This window comes from Cupressus sempervirens, chromosome 7 (genome assembly GCF_028749045.1).
Source record: "Cupressus sempervirens isolate cs-2001-9-10 chromosome 7, ASM2874904v1, whole genome shotgun sequence".
Lineage (NCBI taxonomy): Eukaryota > Viridiplantae > Streptophyta > Pinopsida > Cupressales > Cupressaceae > Cupressus > Cupressus sempervirens.
In genome coordinates, this window is record NC_143124.1 from 535,746,949 (window position 1) to 535,770,729 (window position 23,781).

A 23,781-nucleotide genomic window follows, 5' to 3' on the forward strand; every position below is an offset into this window, starting at 1 on the left:
ATAATCGCGATATCACTAATAGTGCCAAGTCGCGGGTTGTAAACCCGACACAAGAAGCAATATATACATTACGCGGGTTATAGCACCCTGACTATACATCCGTCGAGGGTAGGAAGAAGCCCAGTGATAATCATCAATCATGAGTAATATAAAGTCCGACAGTGATATCTGTCGTGATTAATGTGAAGCCCGACAACAGGGTCTGTCAAGAGTAAGATGAATCTTGACCACTTAAGTTGGTCGATAATGCATATAAATACTGTCACAATTTTATATGTACATAACAGGGATGTATGTATATGTACATGTATGCATACATCAGTATGAATACATGTACGTATAGATAGATCTCTGTCATGTATATCAGACAGTGATGCATAGATACTTTTCTGCAATATAAGATAGATATCAAAGTCAGAACACAAATTGCTTATATCTCTGAAATGTAATTACAAATAACATCATGGAAAATTTAGATTTACTTCTCCTGACGCTAAACATCAACACTCCCTCTTTAGCTAGGGAGAAGGAAAACTTTGTTCAGAGTCATCTAATAAGCAGTACTGTATGAACAGTAAATGATCTCTACTTGCACTTAAGCAATGTCTAGAGATAACACGCACAACCTCTACTTGTACTTAAGCAATGTCTAGAGAAGCTTAAAGTAATCTCTACTTGCACTTAAGCAATGTCTAGGGAAGCTTAAAAAAATCTCTACTTGCACTTAAGCAATGTCTAGAGAAGCCCAAAAATAATCTCTACTTGCACTTAAGCAATGTCTAGAGAAGCCCAAAAATAATCTTTATTTACAAGATCGTCACCTTGTAAATAATTATAGATTACTGAATATGTCCATGAAAGATCGTCACCTTTCATTACATATAAAATAGAAGAAACAAACAGCTCTTTTATTTCAAATTTTTTTATTACAAATAATCATACCAAGTCTATCCTTGAAATATTTTAGTTTCACTTTAGCAAGAGGTTTGGTAAGAATATCAGCTGATTGATCATTTGTACATATATATTCCAATTGAATAACTCCTCGATTAACCATATCTCTAATGTAATGAAATGGAATTTCAATATGTTTAGAGCGATTGTGAAACATATGATTAGAGGAAAGCTTGATATAGCTTTGATTATCACAATAAATCATTGTAGGCTTCAATGGTCTTTTGAAGATATCTGAAAGCAACTTTCGGAGCCATACTGTTTCTCTGGCACATAGAGAGGAGGCAATATACTCGGCTTCAGTAGAACTCAAGGCCACAAAAGTTTGTTTCCGACTAGTCCAAGAGATCATATCGGATCCAAGACTGAAATAGTATCCTGAAGTACTCTTGCGCTCAATAGAACTTCTAGCCCAATCAGAATCAGAGTATCCAGTTAGCTCATGATTAACTTTGTCATATTTGATTCCCATTCCAATCGTACCTTTTAGATACTTCATTATGTATTTAGCTGCCTGCAAATGTATCTTCTTAGGTGAGCACATAAACTGACTCAAGGTATGAGTTGCATAACAAATGTCAGGATGAGTATTAACCAAGTACATTAAGGATCCAATAATTTGTCTGTAATAAGTAGGATCCACATCTTCAAATTCATTCAAATCATCTTTTAGTTTGTGTAAGTTTATCTCCATAGGTGTAGCAGCTAGTTTGCATTCCATCATACCAAACTTGTTTAATATGTCAACTGTATATTTTCCCTGATTTAGTATAATGCAGTTTTCCAGTTGCCAAATTTCTAACCCCAAGAAATAGTGAAGTAACCCTAGATCCTTCATTTGAAATTCAACAGAGAGATCTTGTTTACATTTTTCTATAAGATGTTCATCACCTGTAATGAGTAAATCATCAACGTATAATACAAAGATAACCATATCATCACCTTCAGTTTTGAAGTATAAATTTGGATTAGCTTCATTTTTCACAAATCCCAATTTCAGCAGATAATTATCTATTCTTTCATACCAGGCTCTGGGAGCCTGTTTAAGACCATAAAGTGCCTTCTTCAATTTACAAACATGAGTCTGGCGATAAAAAATACTGAACCCTTCTGGTTGTTCAACATAAACTTCTTCTTCAATCTTTCCATTGAGAAACGCAATTTTGACATCCATTTGATGAACTTTCCATCCTTTAGAAGCAGTAATAGCTAGAATTGCTCTGATTGAAGTATATATGGCAACAGTGGCAAAGGTCTCATCATAATTGATGCCTTCCTTTTGTGAGAAACTTCGGGCTACGAATCTTGCCTTGTATTTTTCAATACTGCCATCCGCAGCATGCTTAATCTTGAACAACCATTTAAAAGAAACAACAGATTTATTTTTAGGTCTTGGTACTATATCCCAAACATCATTTTTTAATATTGAATTATATTCTTCAATCATGGCTTCCTTCCAAGATTGATGTGAAAGTGCTTCTTTAACATTGGGAGGTTCAGATTTTATGAGTTCAGATAATAGAGCAACATAGCAAGATTGATTCCTAGTTCTTTTGCTTTCTTGAATTACATCATCTGGTTCAACTTGATTTTTAGCTAACATCTTTCTAGCCCAAAGAGGTCTCTTCTTATTGTTAAGGTTGACGTTTTCAAATTCAGTATGATTTGACATGGAAGAGATGTCAGAATTTTCCTCCCTCTCAATTTCTGTATCTTGATCTTGTTCTGAAATAGATTCATCATTATTACTAGAAGTCTTGAAGGCGGTGTCTTCTTCAAATATGACATCTCTACTAATCTCAATTGTTCTTTGTCCAGGAATGTAGATTTTGTACCCTTTTGAAGTTTCACTATAACCAATGAATATCCCCTTTTTTCTTAAGGCTCTAATTTGGTTCTCTTTTCTTTTGGAATATGAATGTAGACTGGACATCCAAAAATTCTTAGATGATTTAAATTTGGTTTAACTCAAGTAAATGCTTCTTCACGAGTGATGTTTTCCAATATAGAGTGAGGACAACGATTTTGAATGTAGACGGCTGTATTGGAAGCTTCAACCCAAAAAGAGTAATGGAGGTTTTGATCATGTAACATAGCTCTAGCTGACTCAACAATGGATCTATTTTTTCTTTCAGCGATTCCATTCTGTTGAGGATTATAAGGTAAATAATACTCCCTCTTAATCCCACCAGAAATACAATTTTTTTTGAAAATATCAGAAATGAATTCACCCCCATTATCAGACCTAAGGGTTTTGATCTTTTGTTCTGATTGATTTTCAACTAGGGCTTTAAACTCTTTAAACTTGGATAAGACTTCAAAAGACTCTTTTTGTTTCAGAAAATAAATCCAAGTTCTCCTAGAGTAGTCATCAATGAAAATTACATAGAATTGACATCCATATAGGGAGGGAAGTGACATAGGACCACAAAGGTCTGTATGAATCAACTCAAGTATGTTTTTAGATTTATGAACACTATTGGGAAAGGAGTGTTTAGTGTTTTTCCCTAAGGCACACCCTTTATAGAGACTTGAGTGATTTGATTTAAGATTTGGAAGACCTTTTACAATTTTACTTATAGACGCTAAGGCCCGAAAATTAAAGTGACCTAATCTTCTATGCCAAATTTCAATGGAGTTTGTCTTATTTTTACTAAGAGTTAAGTTTAACTTTGGGTTTTGAAAATTACATAGTTTATAAAGACTTCCATCCCTAACCCCTATGGTTATAGCTTTCTTGATAGATAAGTTCTTAGTCTAGGATAGAACTTTATCTCTTTGAAATGCAATGTGGTACCCCTGATTAGCAAGTCTAGAGATGGAGACAAGATTTCTTTTGATCCCTGGCACATAAAGGACGTTCTTTGGTTGAAGAGTGATATCAGAATTTAGTTGAATAGAACATGTACCAATGCCTTTAATTGGATGAGAGGAGTTGTCTCCAATAGTAACTTCTTTTGATTCATGATTTGAGAGAGTCTCAAACTTGTCTTTAAATCCAGAGATGTGGCAAGAAGCTCCACTGTCTATGATCTAGGTGTTGTGATTAGAGTTTAACTCACTTGAGAGGGCCACTATAAATGCATAATTTTCTTTGTCTGTTTTCTCATTATTCTCTTCTTTAACTTCTACCAATGCTGCTTGAATTTTCCGTTTTTCAGGACACACATAGTAGGAATGACCAAGCTTATCAAATTTGAAGCATCTTACTTTGGACCAATCTCTATGTTTGTGGGATTTGTGACTTTTATTATTTTCCTTCTTGTTATGTTTGAACTTTCTTTTCTTATTAGATTTGGAATACAAAGCTTGGATGTCACCATCTTGATTTGAAATTAAACCTCTGGATGCTAACTGGACTCCTCTTGAGTGCATTCATTCTTTAGTTGATCAAACTTTGGAAGTTCGGGACGAGAGCTTAAACCTCTTATAAAAGTTTCCCATGATAGTGGAAGTCCTCTAAGTGCAATCATACTTAATTCCTTATCATCTATTTGATTTTGCATAGTAGGCAGTTGATCCTTTAATTCAGTAATTCTAAGGACGTAAGATGTAATGGATTCTCCATTTTTCATTTTTATGTAAATTAGATCTTGTTTCAAGGTAAGCTATCTACTTGTATTATTAATTTCAAATGTACTTTGAATTGTAGAGAACATATCAAATGCAGTTTTTAGATTTGCTATAGAAGGAAGTATGTGATCTTTAACTGAATCTATGATTATTTTCATTGCCTTATTATTGTGCCTTTTCCATGTTGCTTTCTCAAATTCATTTTCAGGCATAGGTAAATCAGTTTCAGTGTGATTTTCTAATTCCATCTCTCTTAGAATTATTAATAGCTTGGTTTTCTAAGATGAAAAATTAGAAGCTCCATCTAATCTATCTTCAATTCTTACATGGTTCACTATCTTAATGCCTTTTAAAACTTTTCTTTTCCCTTTAAATTAGATTCAAAATTTTAATATTTTGCAATGGTTTTCTTATCAGTGTTGCTCTGATACCATGTTAAAAGTAAAGGATCTCTGATAGATAAACAATTACAAATATTTGTTTTATAAATTTTGAATCAAATAGATAAAATAATTTTACTTATCTTCACTGTTTTGCAGCAGGTTCTTGAGTTCTTCCTTCAACTTTGATTGCCTTTACTGGATCTTTGTAAGACAAGTGTTGTGAAATAATAATAGTAATTGATATTCTAATGTGAATATAATACTGCAGGTACTTGTATTGCCTTTTTTGTATATGTTCACTGCAGTTGAATGAATTCAAATATATATACAATCGAACAGCCATGACTCCGAAGAGTCATGCCTCTACGTGTAGGGACATGCCTCTTCGAAGGCATGTTCATTGTAACTGTTCCAAGCTTATTATTGTTGTTGCCCGATAACACAAGGCATAATCATGATATCACTAATAGTGCCAAGTCGCGGGTTGTAACTTGACACAAGAAGCAATATATACATTACGCGGGTTATAGCACCCCGACTATACATCCGTCGAGGGTAGCAAGAAGCCCAGTGATAATCATCAATCATGAGTAATATAAAGTCCGAAAGTGATATCTGTCGTGATTAATGTGAAGCCCGATAGCAGGGTCTGTCAAGAGTAACATGAATCTTTGTCATGAGCCCAAATTTAAGGATATATGAATATTTGAATAACATATTATACAATGATAATAATTAAAAATAATAATGAATAGATGATAATAAATATTATAATTACATTATGAAACCAAAGAAGATTATAATATATTCACATTTGAATATATATGATATTAATAACTAATGATAATTATAATAAATTGATTAATAGACTAATCAATATAATATATATTAATGATACAAGAATTAATATAAGCAATAATACAATATGGTATTTATAACAACATATATTTGAATATGTTATAATAACATACAATATTATATAACATATTTAATGATAACATATACCCTATAAAATATAGCTATTATTCAATATATATAAACTACGATTATAAAACACATTTAATCTGTATTGAATAAAACTATATAATTAAATATAATGATAATTCTATTATTGATTATTTAGAAAATATATAAATAATATTGATTAACTAATTAAAAGACGTGACTCCTAGAATTGAAAACTATATATACATAGAGGATTTTATCATTAAGGGATATCATATAGGGATTATTATCAAAATCCATCAAATACGGAACGAGTAAGGAAATGTCCCAAAAAGGGTCATTACAATCTTGACCACTTAAGTTGGTCGATAATGCATATAAATACTGTCACAATTTTATATGTACATAACAGGGATGTATGCATATGTACATGTATGCATACATCAATATGAATATATGTACATATATATAGATCTCTGTCATGTATATCAGACAGTGATGCATAGATACTTTTCTACAATATAAGACAGATATCAGAGTCAGAACACAAATTGCTTATATCTCTGAAATGTAATTACAAATAACAACATCATGGAAAATTCAGATTTACTTCTCCTGACGCTAAACATCAATAGTTGAAATCCTTAATTAATACCGCAGTGCCACAGAGAATTGTAATCCCCAAATTTTAAAATATTGCCTTTATACAGAAGTCTTTGCTTTATATGCCTCTGATGGCAATGCTCCTACTATGGGAAACAATCCTCAAAGGATTAAAAACTCAATACATGACACTTGAGAATTAACCCAATAAAGAATTTGGGACCCTCGATACTCAGAAAATATTAAATATTTCGGATTCACCTCCTTCCTTGAGGTTAGAAATAAATTTTACCTTTCTCAAGATTGCAAATAAATAAAATATTACAATATAACCAGTCCTAGAATTCCAAATAATCATTCATACACTTTACTGTTGTTAAACCTCACAAGTTGGCAAGAAAACCAGGTCTAATGCCACTATAATATCCCACTGGATAGTTTTCTCCAATTTCTTTACAAATAATTTTTAGAAATATAATAGAGAATTTATACAATTGAATCCAATAAATAACCAGCAAATACTCATATGAAACCCCCAGATTCTGTTATTGCATTGTACAATCAGCAATACAATGACTTGTTAGAAATGTAATCTTAAATACACTGGTCGCAGACAGATTGGAAGAAACTATAAAATGCACCTATAACTCCAGATTTGAACTCTGACGTGAATTCACCAAGTAGATGAATCAGGCTTTTGCGTTCAATCCACCCGCAAAGCCTGAAGGGTTCTGTCCTAGGTCCTGTAATTGAAAGCTGGAAGGTTCCACATTTTCTCAAAGAGAAATCTGAAGCAAATTCCAAAACTAAGCATAAACCAAGCATCCTGAAAATGTTCTAGCAATTTCTTTACAAACAATTTTTAGAAATATAGTAGAGAATTTATGCAATTGAATCCAATAAATAACCAGCAAATACTCATATGAAACCCTCAGATTCTGTTATTGCATTCTACAATCAGCAATACAATGACATGTTAGAAATGTAATCTTAAATATGACATGTTAGAAATGTAATCTTAAATACACTGGTAGCAGACAGATTGGAAGAAACTATAAAATGCACTTATAACTCCAGATTTGGACTCTGACGTGAACTCACCAAGTAGATGAATCAGGTTTATGTTCAATGCACCTGCAAAGCCTAAAGGGTTCCGTCCTAGGTCCTATAATTGAAAGCTAGAAGCTTCCACATTTTCTCAAAGGGAAATCTGAAGCAATCTCCAAAACTAAGCATAGACCAAGCATCCTGAAAATGTTCTAGCATCCTTTTAATGCTCAAGGCTGTGATCCTTCAACTTTCTTCTCGTCTTTTCGTCTTTTTCCTCCTTCGTCACCTTTTAACCCACTTCATAATACTAAATTGTCCTATTTATAAATCTAGATTAAGCTAGATCATAAGGCAATTTTAATATTACATGAATTTGGTCATAAGTCTCCTAATTTCCCAAAAAGGGGACATTACATAACATGATAACTGTAACAAAATCCATCATGGAAACTTACTTGAAGATAAGTTGTATCTTGATGCTCCTCAATTCTGCTCTTAAGGAATCAAATGCTTGAATGAAACTTGTGGATTATAAAAGACGATCAAATGAATTAGAGATGATGTATTAGATTTGGTTCTCAAGGTATTCTCACTTCTAGGTTTTTTGCCAATGGCTATATTAAAATATTGGGATCATATCACAAATGGAGGGAACTGGAAAATTCAACATATTCAAATTAAAGCTCCTTTTGGAGGAACTGTGGTGTTAGGTGCCATAGTCCTATAAAAGGATAAACTAATGGCAAGGGGCATAGGCCCAAGACATGGGATTTAGTCACAGTTTGGATGAGGTAATGGTACAATTAGCCTCAAAATGGCATAGGAGAAGGCACAATAATGTAAAGTTTCTGCAAATTCTATGTGATTAATCTGAGATAAAACCTTCTCCTATGCTTGCTGAAGATGATCTTCCTTGTTACAGACTTGAGAGAAGAGATGTCAATAATATATTTATTATTCTGAAATCTTTTATATCTGCAAGTGTTCGAATAAGGCAGACTTGCTTAAAGGAGCAGACTTTATGTTCTTTGTGTGTCCTTTAACTACAACCACACCCCATATAAATAAAGTAACCAAAGGGCATGTCCCTTGAAGAGACATGACCCTATCTGGATCGGCCCTACATGTTATTCTCATAATCGGCATTCAAGGAGTAATAGTCTTATTTGTTATTCAAACTAACTAAGACTTAGTTAAGTTATAACTTAAGAACCACAATCCAAGGGAGACGCCGATCATGCCTAGAATAGAACAATTTATATATATAGGTCTACCATGCAAGAATAGATCTGAATGATCTATGCAATCAGATCAGTATGAGATCAAGTTACAGATTTAATAAATAAAGCTAGGGCCCAAAGAGGAGTGAGAAATTGTAAAGGTCTTACATTTGACGAGACTACAATATGTTAGGGAGACCAGATTAGTTTTGAAATCTTTGATAATCCCTTGGCAGATGTTATCTTGCAATCCCATGATTCTTGTGATTTCTTTGTAATTTTGGGATAAGCTTAGTGATGCATGATGTTTTTGGTCATAATCCATGGTTTTAGGATGCTAGGGGTCAGCAATGATGGCACACAGGGAGATCAATGAATGGATTGACAGTAGGGCGACTTTGATAAGGGCTATGAAAACTTTCTATTTAGTGTTTATATTGGACAAAGTTATTCCATTGAAGTATTTCTACATTAAATTGTTCACTGAAAAATTTGGATTGAATGCGTGATTTGCATAAATGCTTGAATCCTTTTCTTTGTAGCTAATCATTTGACATATTGTCTTTGTGGTAGCATGCTTGTTGCTTTATAAATGCGATGCTATACCATTATTGTACAACTATGTAATGTCCTCATTTTTGGGTTCTTGTGCATTGTAGTTGGCTTTGACATACTCAATGAGTTTCAACCTTATTAGAGGGGTTATTTTGGTGTTGCAAATAAGATCAAGCAATCTTGATGACATGTGTCACACTTGTCAAACTGATGTCTAGCTCTTGATGTGCTATCCAAGATTCTTGGAGAGAGCATCAATTTATAGTAATTCACCTAATCATCCTTGATTCTCGCTATACATCATCGCCATCACCTTAATGTAGTCAAATTTTGATTTTGATACTTTCTTACAATTTTCGAAGTTAGATGTATCCATCGTTGGAAAACTCAGCAACAACTCGCAAAGCCCCCAATAGTTTATTTGGGAAACAATCGGCCAATTTAAAAAAAAAAACTCAAGAACCTAAAAAATCACTTAAATTTAACTAAAAATACGTTTTTTTTGCAAAACTCAATGAGAAGATGTATGTAATGAGTTAATTAAAGAGAACGCAAAAGCAACAAGCAAAGTTTAGATATATATAGATGCACAGTGGGTACAAAATCTTATTCTCATGCAAAATGTTGATGGCGGGAAGAAAAATAGTTCTTTCATCCTAAGTGTTGCCTTACACATAGGGGAGATTGATAATTTGACGGGGCCCACATCACCATAAGCCCAAGGTAAATAGGCACAACATAGCCATTTCCACATTGACATACACAAATCCGTGTGCGAGCAAGAGTTTTGGGAATTGGACCTCGCAAGGCACGGAAAGGTGGTTTGACCCAATATAGGGACCGAACATTTACAAGTGCCACATATTATCCTCTTATACAATAAAGGTGATCAACTAATGAGGATCACAATGGATTGAGAAACCACCGCATATGAAGCATATCAATAAGCAAGTATTAACCAGTATTCGTATCTATAGGAATAGTAAATTCCCATTAAATGAGTAGATATAAGAATACTTTATTTAGGGATGATAGTATTTATAAGTAGTATTTATTTTATGTGATTCATAATGTAATTAGATAATATTTCTTAAAAGGTCTTATGATATTTATCAAAGATAAGATAAATAGATATAATAATAAAAATAATAGATCATTCCAAGGTGTAGGGAATGATGCAAATGGTAGGGGATTTGATAGACAAGTCTCGTAGACCTAAAAGATTCTTCTCTAATAAGAAAACTAAATGATTGAGGGTTATTCCGAGGAACAGATGAGGTCTTCATAGAGGATTATGAAGTTCGACTTGAAAGGTAGTCTTAAGGAGGAAGGCTGAATAATTGATGATTGTTCCTTAGAATAGAGGGGATCCTCCTAGAGGATCAAGATGTCTGATTGAAGGAACCCTTAAGGTTGTGTAGAAATAATTGTGTTCCTAGATACTAATCATTATTAATAATCCATGTTGCTAATAATTTCTATAGGTAAAACTTGTCCTAAGGAGTGGGGAAATTACAGTGGTATTAGAGCACAATACTGCCATCCTATGGAATTTCGGTTGGTGTTCACATTTAAGGAATGATGAGCAAGAAACTAGCCCAAGAATTGAGAAATTTCATGGAATAGAGTAATGTGACATTTGAAAGAACTAAAAGCTCCAACAAAATGCTACTCGAAGCTATACAAAATTAGGCAACAACAACAATCAAAATGAAAGACCTAATCCACAGAGGGATTGTCATTCTAATCATGAGGAAAATGAGCCCTCATCACAAAGTCCAGTCCCACGAGATACATTTCCTTCATTCATTCCAAGAGGAGTACTTGTTGCAAAGAAACAATCACAAATAGTGTGGGAGAAACTACACAAGTATATGCAAACTTGGATCCAAATATTCGACAACTTAATTTCCTCTAAAGAATATTATGAAACTAAAATCATGGAAAATAGAAAGAAAAATCATGTAGATGAAGACCTTCAAGAGAAAGTAAATAAAGTAAAACTACCATGTTTTGAGGGGTCCTAGAGGGGAAACTGCTCAATCATGGGTGCAAAAGTTAGATACATATCTATTAAACAGTCCTATGACGGAAAAAGGCGCTATTAACTTTGCCATACTTCATTTAAGGGGGCCAGCCCACAAATAGTGGTATTATGGCTGAAGTTCCCTAGGGCTCAAAAAAATTACCACCTATAGTGAATTCACTCAAAAATTAATGAGTAGATTTGATTAAAAAGATCTTGGATGGTATTTCCAAGAGCTAACTCACCTCAAACAACTAGGGTTAGCAGAAGGACTTACTAATTGGTTTCAAGACCTATTTGTAATGGTTCTAAATCTTTCCTAGGGCCAACTCACCCATCTATTCATAGGAGTTAAAGACTCCATCAAAATTCGTGTAAAACCCCTTGAACCCCAAAGTCTAAAGGAAGCTATTAGGAAAGCAAAAATGGTCAGGACTAATGTGATAAAGGGAAAACCCAGTAGTTTCCTAACTTAAATTTCCCAACAAGGCCAAGAATTGAATCAAGGAAGACCTTGTTATATATGTCAAGGACCGTGGAACAAGGGACATAAGTGTCAGGAAAGGGAGGAACTATTAAAGAAAAATCTATGTTTGAAATGTAAGGAGCTTTGGAGTCATGACCATCAGTGTAAGAAACTAAATAGAAGAAAGGTGTGGTGATGAAAATCCAAGAAAAAGGACAAAGCTTGATGATCAAGAACATAGTATGTAATCAACTTATCGCGACATTGTAAGATTATCTCTTTGTGAAATGAGAGGAAGCTATTCTAAGCACTAAATTTAACTCTTAAATATTTGCTTGAAGACAAGCAAATTTGGGAAGGGCGGACAGTGATGAGCCCGAATTTATGTATAAACCACATAACATGTTTTAAATGTTTATATACTTATTTTTAGATTTTCTATAAATACACCAATGGATTTAAATAAGACATACATAACATTGTAATAACCCCAACTGGTTATAACTTCAACAAACACTAAATTCTTTTATAATTCACTTGTTCGACATTTCGTCAAACACTTTACAAGCAAGCTTTGATACCACTGTAATAAGTCTTGTTGGCTCTCAAACTATCTATGATGAAGAATTGATTCCTTTTTTTGTTTTTGATGTTTTGCAATTTTTGATACAACAATATAGCAACAAAATACAAGATATTGCAATAATAATTTGAACTCAAAAAATTGGAAATTACATAAGGAATATACAGCTGAAAATTCCAAAATTTAGTACCAATTTAGATGCTGAATATTTTCACAAAATATCAATAACCCAGTTGATGAAATATCCCCTCTTATTTAACTCAACAATACCTAGAAAAATTAGAAGTTACAATTCATGAACTTACATGTAGACATGCTTTGAAAATCCTTTGAAATGAAGACTAGCAACAACAAAATAATTATCCAACAAACAAATGCAATTGCAGATATGTTGCTTTCAAAATGCAGATAGAAAATAATGTCCGACAACAGATATAAATGGTGCCCAACCAGCTCCAAATTAACTAGCAAAAAATTTGATATGACAATTCCAGCAGATGAGTTCACAAATTCCAAAACAATCTTCAGCAGCAAGAAAAATTAAAATTTTCCTTAGCAATAGTTAATATAGTAGGAGAAAAAGGCAATTGTATACCTTAACACAATTGCAAATGCAATCCTCAGAATGGAAACTCATAATTGAATCTACAATACTTTAGCAGTAGATCCCAAACCCTTATACTTTAGCAAGGGCACAAAATTTCAGAACTTCAAAAGTGTCACAAAGACAACAAGAGAAGAATAATATTTAATCAGATGCTTTTCTCATCAAATGTCCTCATATTTATAATCTCCAAATGGCACCAATTTCCCAAAAGAGCTCCACTTAAGAAGCTTTCTCTACACAACATTAAAATATTAATAAAGTGTCATTAATATAATTTATTAATTGCTTTTGGCTCCGCAAAATGACCTTTTCCACCATAACTTTATATTGTGACATGCAAGGCCACTATTTCTTGTTCCCATGATTTAAAACTTTTCGTCCCAGTTCCAACGAGCTATAATACCAAGGTGACTGACCAACAATACTAACAAAAATAGCAAACTCAACGTATTTAGATAAATAATAATAATAATTCACCTGTCTTCTGAAAACAAATGAAGAAGCATCAGAATTGAAATTTGACAATGCCAAAGTGATCTTGATGATGATAGATGATGAATGAACTTGACGGGGTGACTTACTATAAATAGACACTCCCTCCAAGATTCTTGGAGACCAAACTGGAAGCTCGAAATAAAAACTGAGAGCATCACCCAACTCCTCTAACTCAACTAGGCTCATCAGAACCAATAGTTGTGACTTACTATAAATAGTAAGCCCCTCAATTGGAGCCAAAACACAACACAGGCTGCTGAAAAGCCTATAACCCCACAACTAAGACCCTTAAATCCCACTGTCAGCTCACGAGGGTCACAATGTTGAATTGACCAAGCCAACTATAGGAACCTACTAAAAATGGGGACATTACAAACATATAGATAATGCATTAATCAATAATAGAAATCATAAATGAAAATTAAATAAATAGTAGAAAACAAAAAATTATGTAAAAGATAAATCCCCTATATGATTTGATATTAAATATTATAGTGTTAAACGTATATTATGAAACACTAATATACTCTAAATACTATTAAACAAATCAAACACTAAAAGATACTAGATAGTAACAATATATCAACTCACTGACACCGCCCAAGGTGATGTCCATATAATAAGCACTAATATATGATAGAATGGAGGGCGATGATAAGGATTGGACATGAAGAGCAAGAATAAAGGTTGACAGGGAAGAATCTTGCAAGTACAGAATAGAAAGCCATGAAGGTTGCCACATAGGAGTTGACGTGGGTGTCATGAGGGGAGGGAAATAGTAGTTAACAATGTGTAGACAAAGGAGATCGTACTTCCATCCCAAGTGTTTCTTTATACATAGATGAGATTGATAATTTGACGGGGCTCACATCACCATCAGCGCAAGGTAAATAGGCATGACATAGCCATTGCTACATCAGCATACACAAATCCACATGCGAGCAAGACTTACAGGAATTAGACCCTGCAAGGTACAAAAAGGTGATTTGACCCAATACAGGCACCAAACATTTACAAGTGACACATATTATCCTCGATACAATAAAGGTGATTGGCTGATTAGTAGCACGGTGGATTGAGAAACCATTGCATAGGAAGCATATCAATAAGGAAGGGTCCACATCATCAACGGGTAGGTAAGCATTAAAGTCACATAACTAGTATTGGTATATTTAAGAATAGTAAACTCCGATGAAATGAGTAGATATAAGATTACTTTATTTAGGGATGATAGTATTACTATTTATTAGTATTTAGTTTATCTGATTCACAATGTATTTAGATAAGATTTCTTAAAAGGTCTAATAATATATATCGAAGATAAGATAAATATATAATGATAAAAAGAATATCATTCCAAGATGTAGGGAATGATGCAAATGGTAGGGGATTTGATAGGAAAATCTAATGGACCTTAAATTCCTCTCCAATAAGATGGCTAAATGATCGAGGTTTGTTTTGAGGAACATAGGGTTTTTTTACAGAGGATTATGAAGCCCGAATTGAAAGGTAGTTTCAAGGAGGAAGGCCAAATAATTGAGGGTTGTTCATGAGAACATGGGGATCCTCCTAGAGGATCAGGTGGCCTAATTGAAGGAGCCTTTTATGTCGTGTAGAAATAATTGTGTTCCTAGTTACTAATCAAGAGAATTGAATTTAATAATTTATGTTGCTAATAATTTCTATAGGTAAAACTTGTCCTAAGAAGTGGGGACATTACAACTGGCTCTAGGACGGACATGACATATTGAGGTTTCTAAAGGAAAGTATCTACTAGGCTAGGAATCAACAAAAGATGTGTGCCAATAGGCATCAAATCAAGAGAATTATTTTGAGATAGGTGATGTGGTATTCCTCCGACTATAGCCCCACAAATAGTCATCCTTGAAGGTTGGTGATGAAGAAAAGTTGAGGCCCCACCTTTAATGTCCTTAACATGTAACTCGATGCATAGAGGAAGCCCTATACAAACTTGAGCTGCCAAAAGGAAGCAACATCCAAAATGTCTTTCATATATCTTGCCTAAAGAAAGTCATGGGGAAAAATATTACTGTATCGACAAACTTGCCACCTTCAATGAAGAAGGGAAATTGGTATTGGAACCTATTGTGATGTCCCCACTTCTAGGTTAGGATCGAATGCTATACCCTACAACAAATCATTAGTACAATATAGAGATTTGCATGTAAAACATATTAGAAATATTGAATTAATTAATATTAATCTGAAATGCTATGTGGACTACCCCTCCTAATCCTTCAGAAGAGATCTTTCTCAAACCACCTAACCCTCTGATGAAAACTATATCTTGATTAGATGGTTATCATTAAAAGAGCATCTTCCTTAGGCCTCTTTTGGATCTTTGGAAACATTACTTGGTAGAGATCCCACCTGTACCAAGTCTCTTATCTCTGACATATGCATATATTTGATCACTACAATATATATTGTCTCTTAGACATTCTCTACGAATCTCTCTTTGGGTTCCAATTTGAAATCCTGACATCCAATTAAGAATGCCCTCTAGTTTCTGAGATCTCTATTAGAAAAACTTGACACACATAACGGATGCCCCGTACCAAGATTAACTTGGTCTCTATAGGAACCATAAAGTTCTTATCTCATTCTAATTTTAGTACTACATAACCATTAGACGTGAAAGTAAGTATCATATACCTATGGTGGTCTCAGAATTTACACTGAATCCTCTGTGATATTATTCTACCTTAAACTCATGTCTTATATCATGATAATTTCTAGAACTTAATGGTCATCCCTTCCTAGGCTTGATGTCCTTATATCTGATCACCCTTGTTTATTCAATTTTCCTTATCAACGTGGGTCATTTACTGTTGCAATCTTTGTGTTCCATCTCTTATGACAATAATCTCTATGTCTCTTTCTTTATTTATTTTTTCTTGTCATTTGATATTCGTCTTCTCACCTTCCCTTTACTTAGGGTCTTATTCTGTCATCTGTGCCTGCTTGATATAATTCTGGATGTCTTTTCTTATTATGTTCTTATCATGCTCTCTTATTATGTGACCCTGTTTTGGTTCTTCACTGTCTATGTTGCATATTTATTTTCTTATATTCCTATATTTGTTGGATACCACTCAGCCTTATGTATCATGTTTGTAGTCTCTTCTAATGTCATTATCTATCTCTGAATATACATTATCATTTCATATTCTCAATCCTCCTCTTATCTTCCTTGTCTTATTTACAGTTCATTTCATTTCATTTATTTTTTTTAAAAATCTTTTCTTTGTATATCTGTCACCCACTTTGAGGTAATGTTTTTTATGCTTGTTTTGTTCAGTGCTTATAATCTCTTTTCTCCCCTTCATTACTTTCCTATATGTTAAGTTGTGCGATGACTGGGAGTCTTTAGGTGCTGCTTTTCTCATGTCAGAAGATTGCCCTTATTTATGTTCAATGTCAACCTCACTCTATTGTTCTCTGTATTTGCCATAAATACTGGGTACTATCTACCATGTTACCGCTGGTCTGCTATTGACTAGTCTCACATCCATGCTGCCAGGCATCTGTATTTTTGTGTCTTATTTTTCCCATGTATTCCTCTTGTTATATCCCTTTTTCTTACTTATATCGGTGATAGCAATTATAATCACATGACTAACTTATGTGTTTGCTCGATGATATTGGTGGCAATGAAGTTTAGATGACTAGGCGATGTCCCCTCTGACCATTTCGTTTTCCCCTGCTCTAGCATCGACTCGTAAACCCTCCTTTATATTGGATGTATGGTTGTGACTTTTGGTTTATGTTTTATAATTTTAGATTATAGGTAGTTTACTTTATATAATATAACATTTTTTCTTATTTGAATAAGATGTTTGTATTCTTAATGATTTACATTTGATATTTATTATTATAATATAATAATATATTATAATATTTAATTATTCAAAGAAAAGTGCTCTTTATTTATTTAGGGAATATCTTTATTTATTATTTATTTCTCAAATCTTTCTTTATAATTACTTAAATTATTTGTTTTTACCATATATCAGGATAGGGATATCACACCTGTAGAGATCCTTGAAGTTCAAGAGAGAAAACTAAGGAACCATACAATCAAGGTGTTCCTGGTATGTTGGAAACATCTTCCGCTCAATGATGCCACTTGGGAGGGTGAATAGAATTTGGAGTACCTAGCACAACGATCACTTGAGGACAAGCAATTTTTGCAATTGGAGGACTATAATATACTCGTCATAAAATAATAAAATACTAAAAGTTTATATGTGGGACCAATTGATTTAGTATATCTTGGGGCCCATTACTATTATAATTTATTCATAGGTGTTTGTTGTGTCATGTGTTGGCACTTATTTTTTCCCTTAGGAGTTTTCCTTTGACGAGGTATATATGTCTGTCATGTTGGATTGTTGTAGGCATGTGACTTGAATTATTTTATTGCTTTGCGTAGTTCGAATTTTGCTCTATTTGCCATTTTGAAAGTGAAAGATCTTCCCTATTTGGCTTATGCAGTTTGTGTATGATTTTGGTCTACCCTATTCTTCTTACTCTAGTTTGCTTGGATCTAGCTTATCCAAGCTCCATCTTTGTCTACAAATATAACCCTATGTTTTAGCAGCAAATTGCATATGTATTTGGTGTATATATTTGTGTTTGGCGTACATATCTATGCATCTCTGATATATAGTGATTCATACCTCTTTGGCATCATTGAGTCCCACCTCAAGCTCTGCTATCATTGACAAATTCATCCTTCCCAAACCAACGTTGTGCCATCTTACCCGCACACAACACTGTATGAGCACCCACCACTTAGACCATTGTATAATGTTATTCTCCACCTGTATGACAGATCCTTGCAATCGTACAATATCCCACTCCAACCATACAACATCCTTTTCCAATTGTATGACTTCTTGTCAAACTGCACGCCAACCTTATCTCTTACCTTTACACCATCAGCCTCATCGTACAAAGTGCTTCTAGATCATTGTACGAGTTCCAATCTGCAGCCTCACCACCATAAGACAGCCCACTTTGCACTCAGATTGATATTCTTCCTTTGTATGGATTTTGGAAACCATCATCGCTCTCTCTCAAGCATAGTGTGAGTACAAGTTGGGGTACTTGTCTTGGCGAAACATTACAAATTGTCATCCAACTCAATATTATCCAGCTCATGTTGAAGATCTGGTGGATCCAAAAATTTATAACTTGATCTGTTGGAACATCTATCCAAGTCATAAGTTTTGTGTGCTTTCAAGTTCCTTAATTACGTTCCTGAAAAACTTAGTCCTTGCTCTATTTTCTTGCTCCTTGAATTGAGTAGTACCAAGAATCTGATATTTTTTTCTTGAAGAGCATTCTCTGTATCATCCATTATCTCCTGAGTATCCTTACTCTTTGTAATCAGCTCATTTACCTCTTCCTCCTTTTCCTGCAATTTATGAGCATATTTTTCCGCAACCTTCAAAATATGACCCTGTCTGAAATTAAACACATAATCTGATTTTATAGTTTCAAAGGCTACTTTAACCCTTTGCAAGTCGCCAACATAAGAATTACCTTCCAATACTCCTTCGACTCTTTTCTACCCGAGCCTTCCCCTAAAGATCTTTTCGATGCTTCAAGTGTCATCATAACATACTAAAACTATAACACCCATATCATCAATAACTTTCAGCTGATTTTTTAAAGTATGTTTTTCATCATTGTCCGTTTGAAATAAATTTCCTGATTTGTCATCCAAAACACCATCGCCCAATAGTGAGCTTTTGCTATTAAGAACACATGATTTATCACTTCTCTCAAGGATGTCATCAATGTCATTATAGTCCTCAAACTCCTTGGTTGATTGATTTGCATGCAAAGTCAAGTCTGCTTCTATGTCATCATTCTCAAACAATTTCTCGTCATGTGAAGATTTATAAACTTTGTTGGAAGCATCTTGAGATCCCAACATGCTCTCACATTGAGTAGGACCATCCCCAAGAGAATGTTTGTTAAACACAACCTCCAAGTTACCGTTGTAGAGATTTGTTTATCCCCTATTAATAACAACAACTGAATCCATCTCCTCATAAGCTTTGGTGATATTTTGTTGGAGCAAAGCTATGAGATTCATATCTTCTTCATCGCTGGTTAGAACCTCTTTGGTTGCCTTTTCTTCTTTACCAACCCTACAATAGAGACTAGATTTCCTGACATGTGAAACAAATATGTTCCCTTCTCATCTGGTTCTTACTTTTCGTGGGAGATACTGCAACCTGTAAACCCATTGAAATTAGTTCATTATCAGTCATTCTCTTTGATTTTTTTAAATTTATATGCTCAATCAACCGCTTTGAGAGTTCATAACTCATAGGTGATATTTAATACTCCTTTCTCCGAATAGCCAACAAATCTGATTGCAACTACTTACAGATATCATCATCCACATCTAAGATAAAGGAGATAATAGTTTACATACAAGCCCTCACATTATCTGGATGATGTTTTTTAATTTCCATTAAGAAGCATTAAAACATTTGAAGAATCACATCATTACATTCAAGATCAATCATAATGGCAAATGTATTTTATCAAGGATGGTTTTTTTTATTGTTTGTTTGATGCCCATGGAGTAGCCTTTTTTCTCATGATGAATTTACTTTTTTGGTGTGAAAGTCCATGTATCTTTTCATGGATAAGTAGGAGATATTTTTTTGTAATTTGTCAAATTATGATGTTTTATGCAGTTAAATCCTGATTAAACATCATTATTATTTGTTCAATTTTTGAGATTTTCTGAGAGTATTCCTAATTCAAATGCTAGTCATACTTTTTTGCTTCACAAGTTCACGGGAACTAAGAGAGAAAGCTGAATCATGTAATCGGAAAAAAACAGGAAACAAAAAAATAATGTGGAACTTGAATGTAACTTATGATTCCATTTGCCTGCTTCACGAATTGTTCACCTTATGTCTTCATTTTAAATTTAAATATTTTAACTTTTGCGCTTTTACTATGGTGGAATATCATAGAAGTATTCTATTTCTGGTTGTACATGTTTCAGCACTTGATGCTTCTTTGTCACTGACTATACAAGGACGAGAAAAGAATAATTTGCATTTTAGAATGCCATTTCTTCTAATACAGCACATTTAACGAATTGTCCAGATACCTTTGTGTGGTGGGATTGGGAACGATGGGAAAAGGAAATCGATTGGATGGCTCTTCAAGGAGTAAATATACCATTGGCTTTTACAGGGCAAGAGGCAATCTGGCAGAAAGTGTTTCTGGTAATCCTTGTTATTAAAAACATGTAATTAATATAGAGAGAAATATATATAGTCCAATTCTCTTCTGTATGATACTGATACACAATGTGCGTTTTAATGGATGTTATTTCCACTGTTAGACAGCAATACTCTAACATGGATTGAGTTCATGTCATCGTTATGCAATGTACTTAGTAAATAAAACTTTACGTGGATGAGTTCTTAAATTATTTATTTTGCTCCACTGTATCTGAATATGGTTTTCCATTTAGTGTTGCATATATATTTGTTTTCTGTATTTCTTTAGCATTATTGCACGCACAGCTTTTGCCTTAAACAATTTCTTTTTCTGCAGTCTCAAGTTCTCAATTATTTTTCATCTCTATTTATTAGCATGTTTTGAAGTATTGTTGTATACATTTAAATGTTGACTATTTTCTTGAACTTATAAATTTATATTTCTCTCATACTGCTAGTTATGCTGCAATATGACATTCATAAATGTGTGTTTTCTGTTTGTACAATCTTATGTTATTAGTATAGGATATGAAAATCTGAAATATGCTTCAACTAATAACAGAGTGACATTTGAAGTTATTCAAATTTCCATCTTACGTTATCTGCATTGACTATGCAAATTTGGTGTTCTTAAACTAATAAGAAAGTAACATTTGAAGTTTTTCTTTTTTTATGTGCTGCTAAAACTCAGAAAAATAGTATCTCTTAAGCTTTTCACTCTTCATTGTGAGTGTAAAAGTGAAAAGGCTTCTTGGGGGAAATGCTCTGCAAATTCAGGTAGTTTACTACAGCTGCATTAAGTGAAAGCAATTCTTCGAAAGATTCTCAGAGTAGGCTTTTAATTGAGATGGAGAATCTCAAGATCATTAAAATAGTGATGCTGGAACAGTCCGAAATGTGTTAGTCTATCCCATTGTGTCTACAAATTAGTATGTGTTTATTCCTCATAGTGTGTATGCTTGACAGGCTCTGAGTTATGTGTATGAACTGTGTTCTTGAGAACGGTGTAAGTTTCTCAAATCTGATTGTAGTCAAGAGATAAGGCAAAAAATTCAATATGAGACTTTGCCGACATGTACAATTTTCAGTATAATACACAATTGCTTCCAAACTAGTGTCCATGGGGATAAATATATAATGGCCTTGTTTTATCTTTGGAATTTTTTGTATATGCAAGAGGTACATTTGGTAGATCCATTCAATCACATATTTATTTTGTTTCTGTTGATCTTGAGTTTTATGACCAGTATAACATGCAGATTGAACAAGGAAACTGCAAATGCTAAACAATGTAAAAGATTGTGTGATCAAGTGAAGTGACTCCACAATTTAGAATGCTTACAAGTGACTTTATGTTGGACACAACTTAGTTTAATGATTTGATATACTAGTTATCACAAAAGAACTTATGCTATTCATTCTTGGAAATCTATCAACTCTCAAATGGCAAATGATTTTGCAATATGAGCTCTTTGACTATTTCTAACAATGATTTTAAATAAAATGCAAAGAGATTGTGTTTAGAAATCTTATCAAATGGTGATAAGTTTTCTTTTCCACTCTTTCTCCTAAAATCATCATTAAAATAACCACGATTTCCCCCACTTGAATATCTCATTCTTAGATCAAAATAGTCTCTGTAAGATATATCACCTTCCATATTCACGTTCCTCCAATCTTCCCGAAGTTTTTCTTCTATTTCTTGAAAAGTGGGCTCCCTTTCTTTGCGTGGTGCTTCCGTCCTTGGAAGGAAGATGGGTATCGAGGGTCAAGAGCCAGAGGGTTGAGAGTTTGTCCTTCTTGAAACAAAGTCGTTGCTATGTCCATTTTGTTCTCCTGTTGTCTTTCCCTCGGCCAATTTTTGTAGTGTTTCCTACATAAGCCTTTGGGTTTCATTGATTTGTATTTGGTTTCTGCTCACCTTTCTTAAAAGATTCACGAGTTTTGTCATAGGATCTTGAGGATCTGCCATTCTACCAACAAGGTTATTTCTCCTTCTCCTTTGTATATAAACTTGCATACACTTCCACAGGCTGGGAGAATCAATAACTTTGATACCACTATAATGTTCCATTCGTAGCGTTGTACCCCAAACCGGCAGCGGTAACGGGAAGCATCGAGTGGCTATACAGTTCGAGATGGAGATTGGCCATACAAGACAGTAGGAATGGGGTTGTACGGTCTGAGATGGAAGAATGTACAGTGTGTGTAAGCCATACGGTGGCAACTGGATGGCCGCGCGGTAGACAACTATTAGCCGTATGGTAGTGGTGAAGATAGGCTGTACGAATGTCAAGAGCTGGACTTAGACTTGTCTGTATGGTATGGGAGCAGTGATGTATGGCTTGGTTAGGCCATACGGTGCAGGGTTGAAGGTCTTATGGTTGTCCTTAGGAAGCCATGCGATGAGGGTGAAGTTGCACAAGAAAAGTGGGAGTGTTCGGTGAATGGAAAAGTGGCATGAAGATGATCTTCTGATGCGCTAATGCTAAGCCTCCGAATGAATGACAATTCAAGAAAGTATGCAAGAGACATAGTAAAATGAATAACACAGATAGATATAGATATAGTCCAGATTAAAATGGTGTTCTGGATTTTCCAGATCAGAAGCAAAGTAATACAATGGATGTAATAGGGTGAGGGTTGATTCCCACTAAAATCGTGAGAGCCAAGTAGGGAAGATCTTTCACTTCCGAAATGGCGAACAATACTAAACTCCAATGGGAATCCGTAGTACAAGGAAATAATCCAAATTGCATCTCAACTATTACCTACATGCTGTGCTTAAATACTCATCGGAGAAACTTTCCAAAGGTTTACGAAGATAGCCAATGGCCCCACCTACCTATGGAAACAATTAAATAAAAATGGATTCAAGATATACTAAATCAATCAGCCCATTAACAAAGGTTTGATTAAATATTTATTTTATGATAGGAACATTACACATTGATCCTTACAAAAGAAAAAATAAATCATGTTAAGTTTATGAAGTGAAATTGCAAATCTTGAATTTGAAACCATTCTATGATAGAACA

General features: G+C 34.0%; 1 protein-coding gene and 1 long non-coding RNA gene across 5 annotated transcripts in view; one reads left to right on the plus strand and one right to left on the minus strand.

Annotated features, from left to right (window-relative positions):
• Positions 1-23,781, plus strand: part of LOC149547872 (alpha-N-acetylglucosaminidase-like) — a 289,389-nt gene that overhangs the window by 65,102 nt on the left and 200,506 nt on the right. For all 3 annotated transcript variants that reach the window (XM_089791923.1, XM_089791922.1, XM_089791921.1), the window contains exon 4: positions 20,625-20,746. In XM_089791923.1, the coding sequence (XP_089648049.1) occupies positions 20,625-20,746 (122 nt within the window). The remainder of the gene's footprint in view (positions 1-20,624; positions 20,747-23,781) is intronic.
• The window catches only part of LOC149547873 (uncharacterized), a 113,104-nt gene continuing 95,982 nt past the window's right edge, over positions 6,660-23,781 (minus strand). Inside the window, exon 3 of one of the 2 annotated variants that reach the window (XR_016353932.1) lies at positions 6,660-7,214. This is a non-coding gene — a long non-coding RNA (uncharacterized LOC149547873). Of the gene's footprint in view, positions 7,247-23,781 lie in introns of both variants that reach the window. The other variant, XR_016353931.1, reaches the window with a different exon arrangement.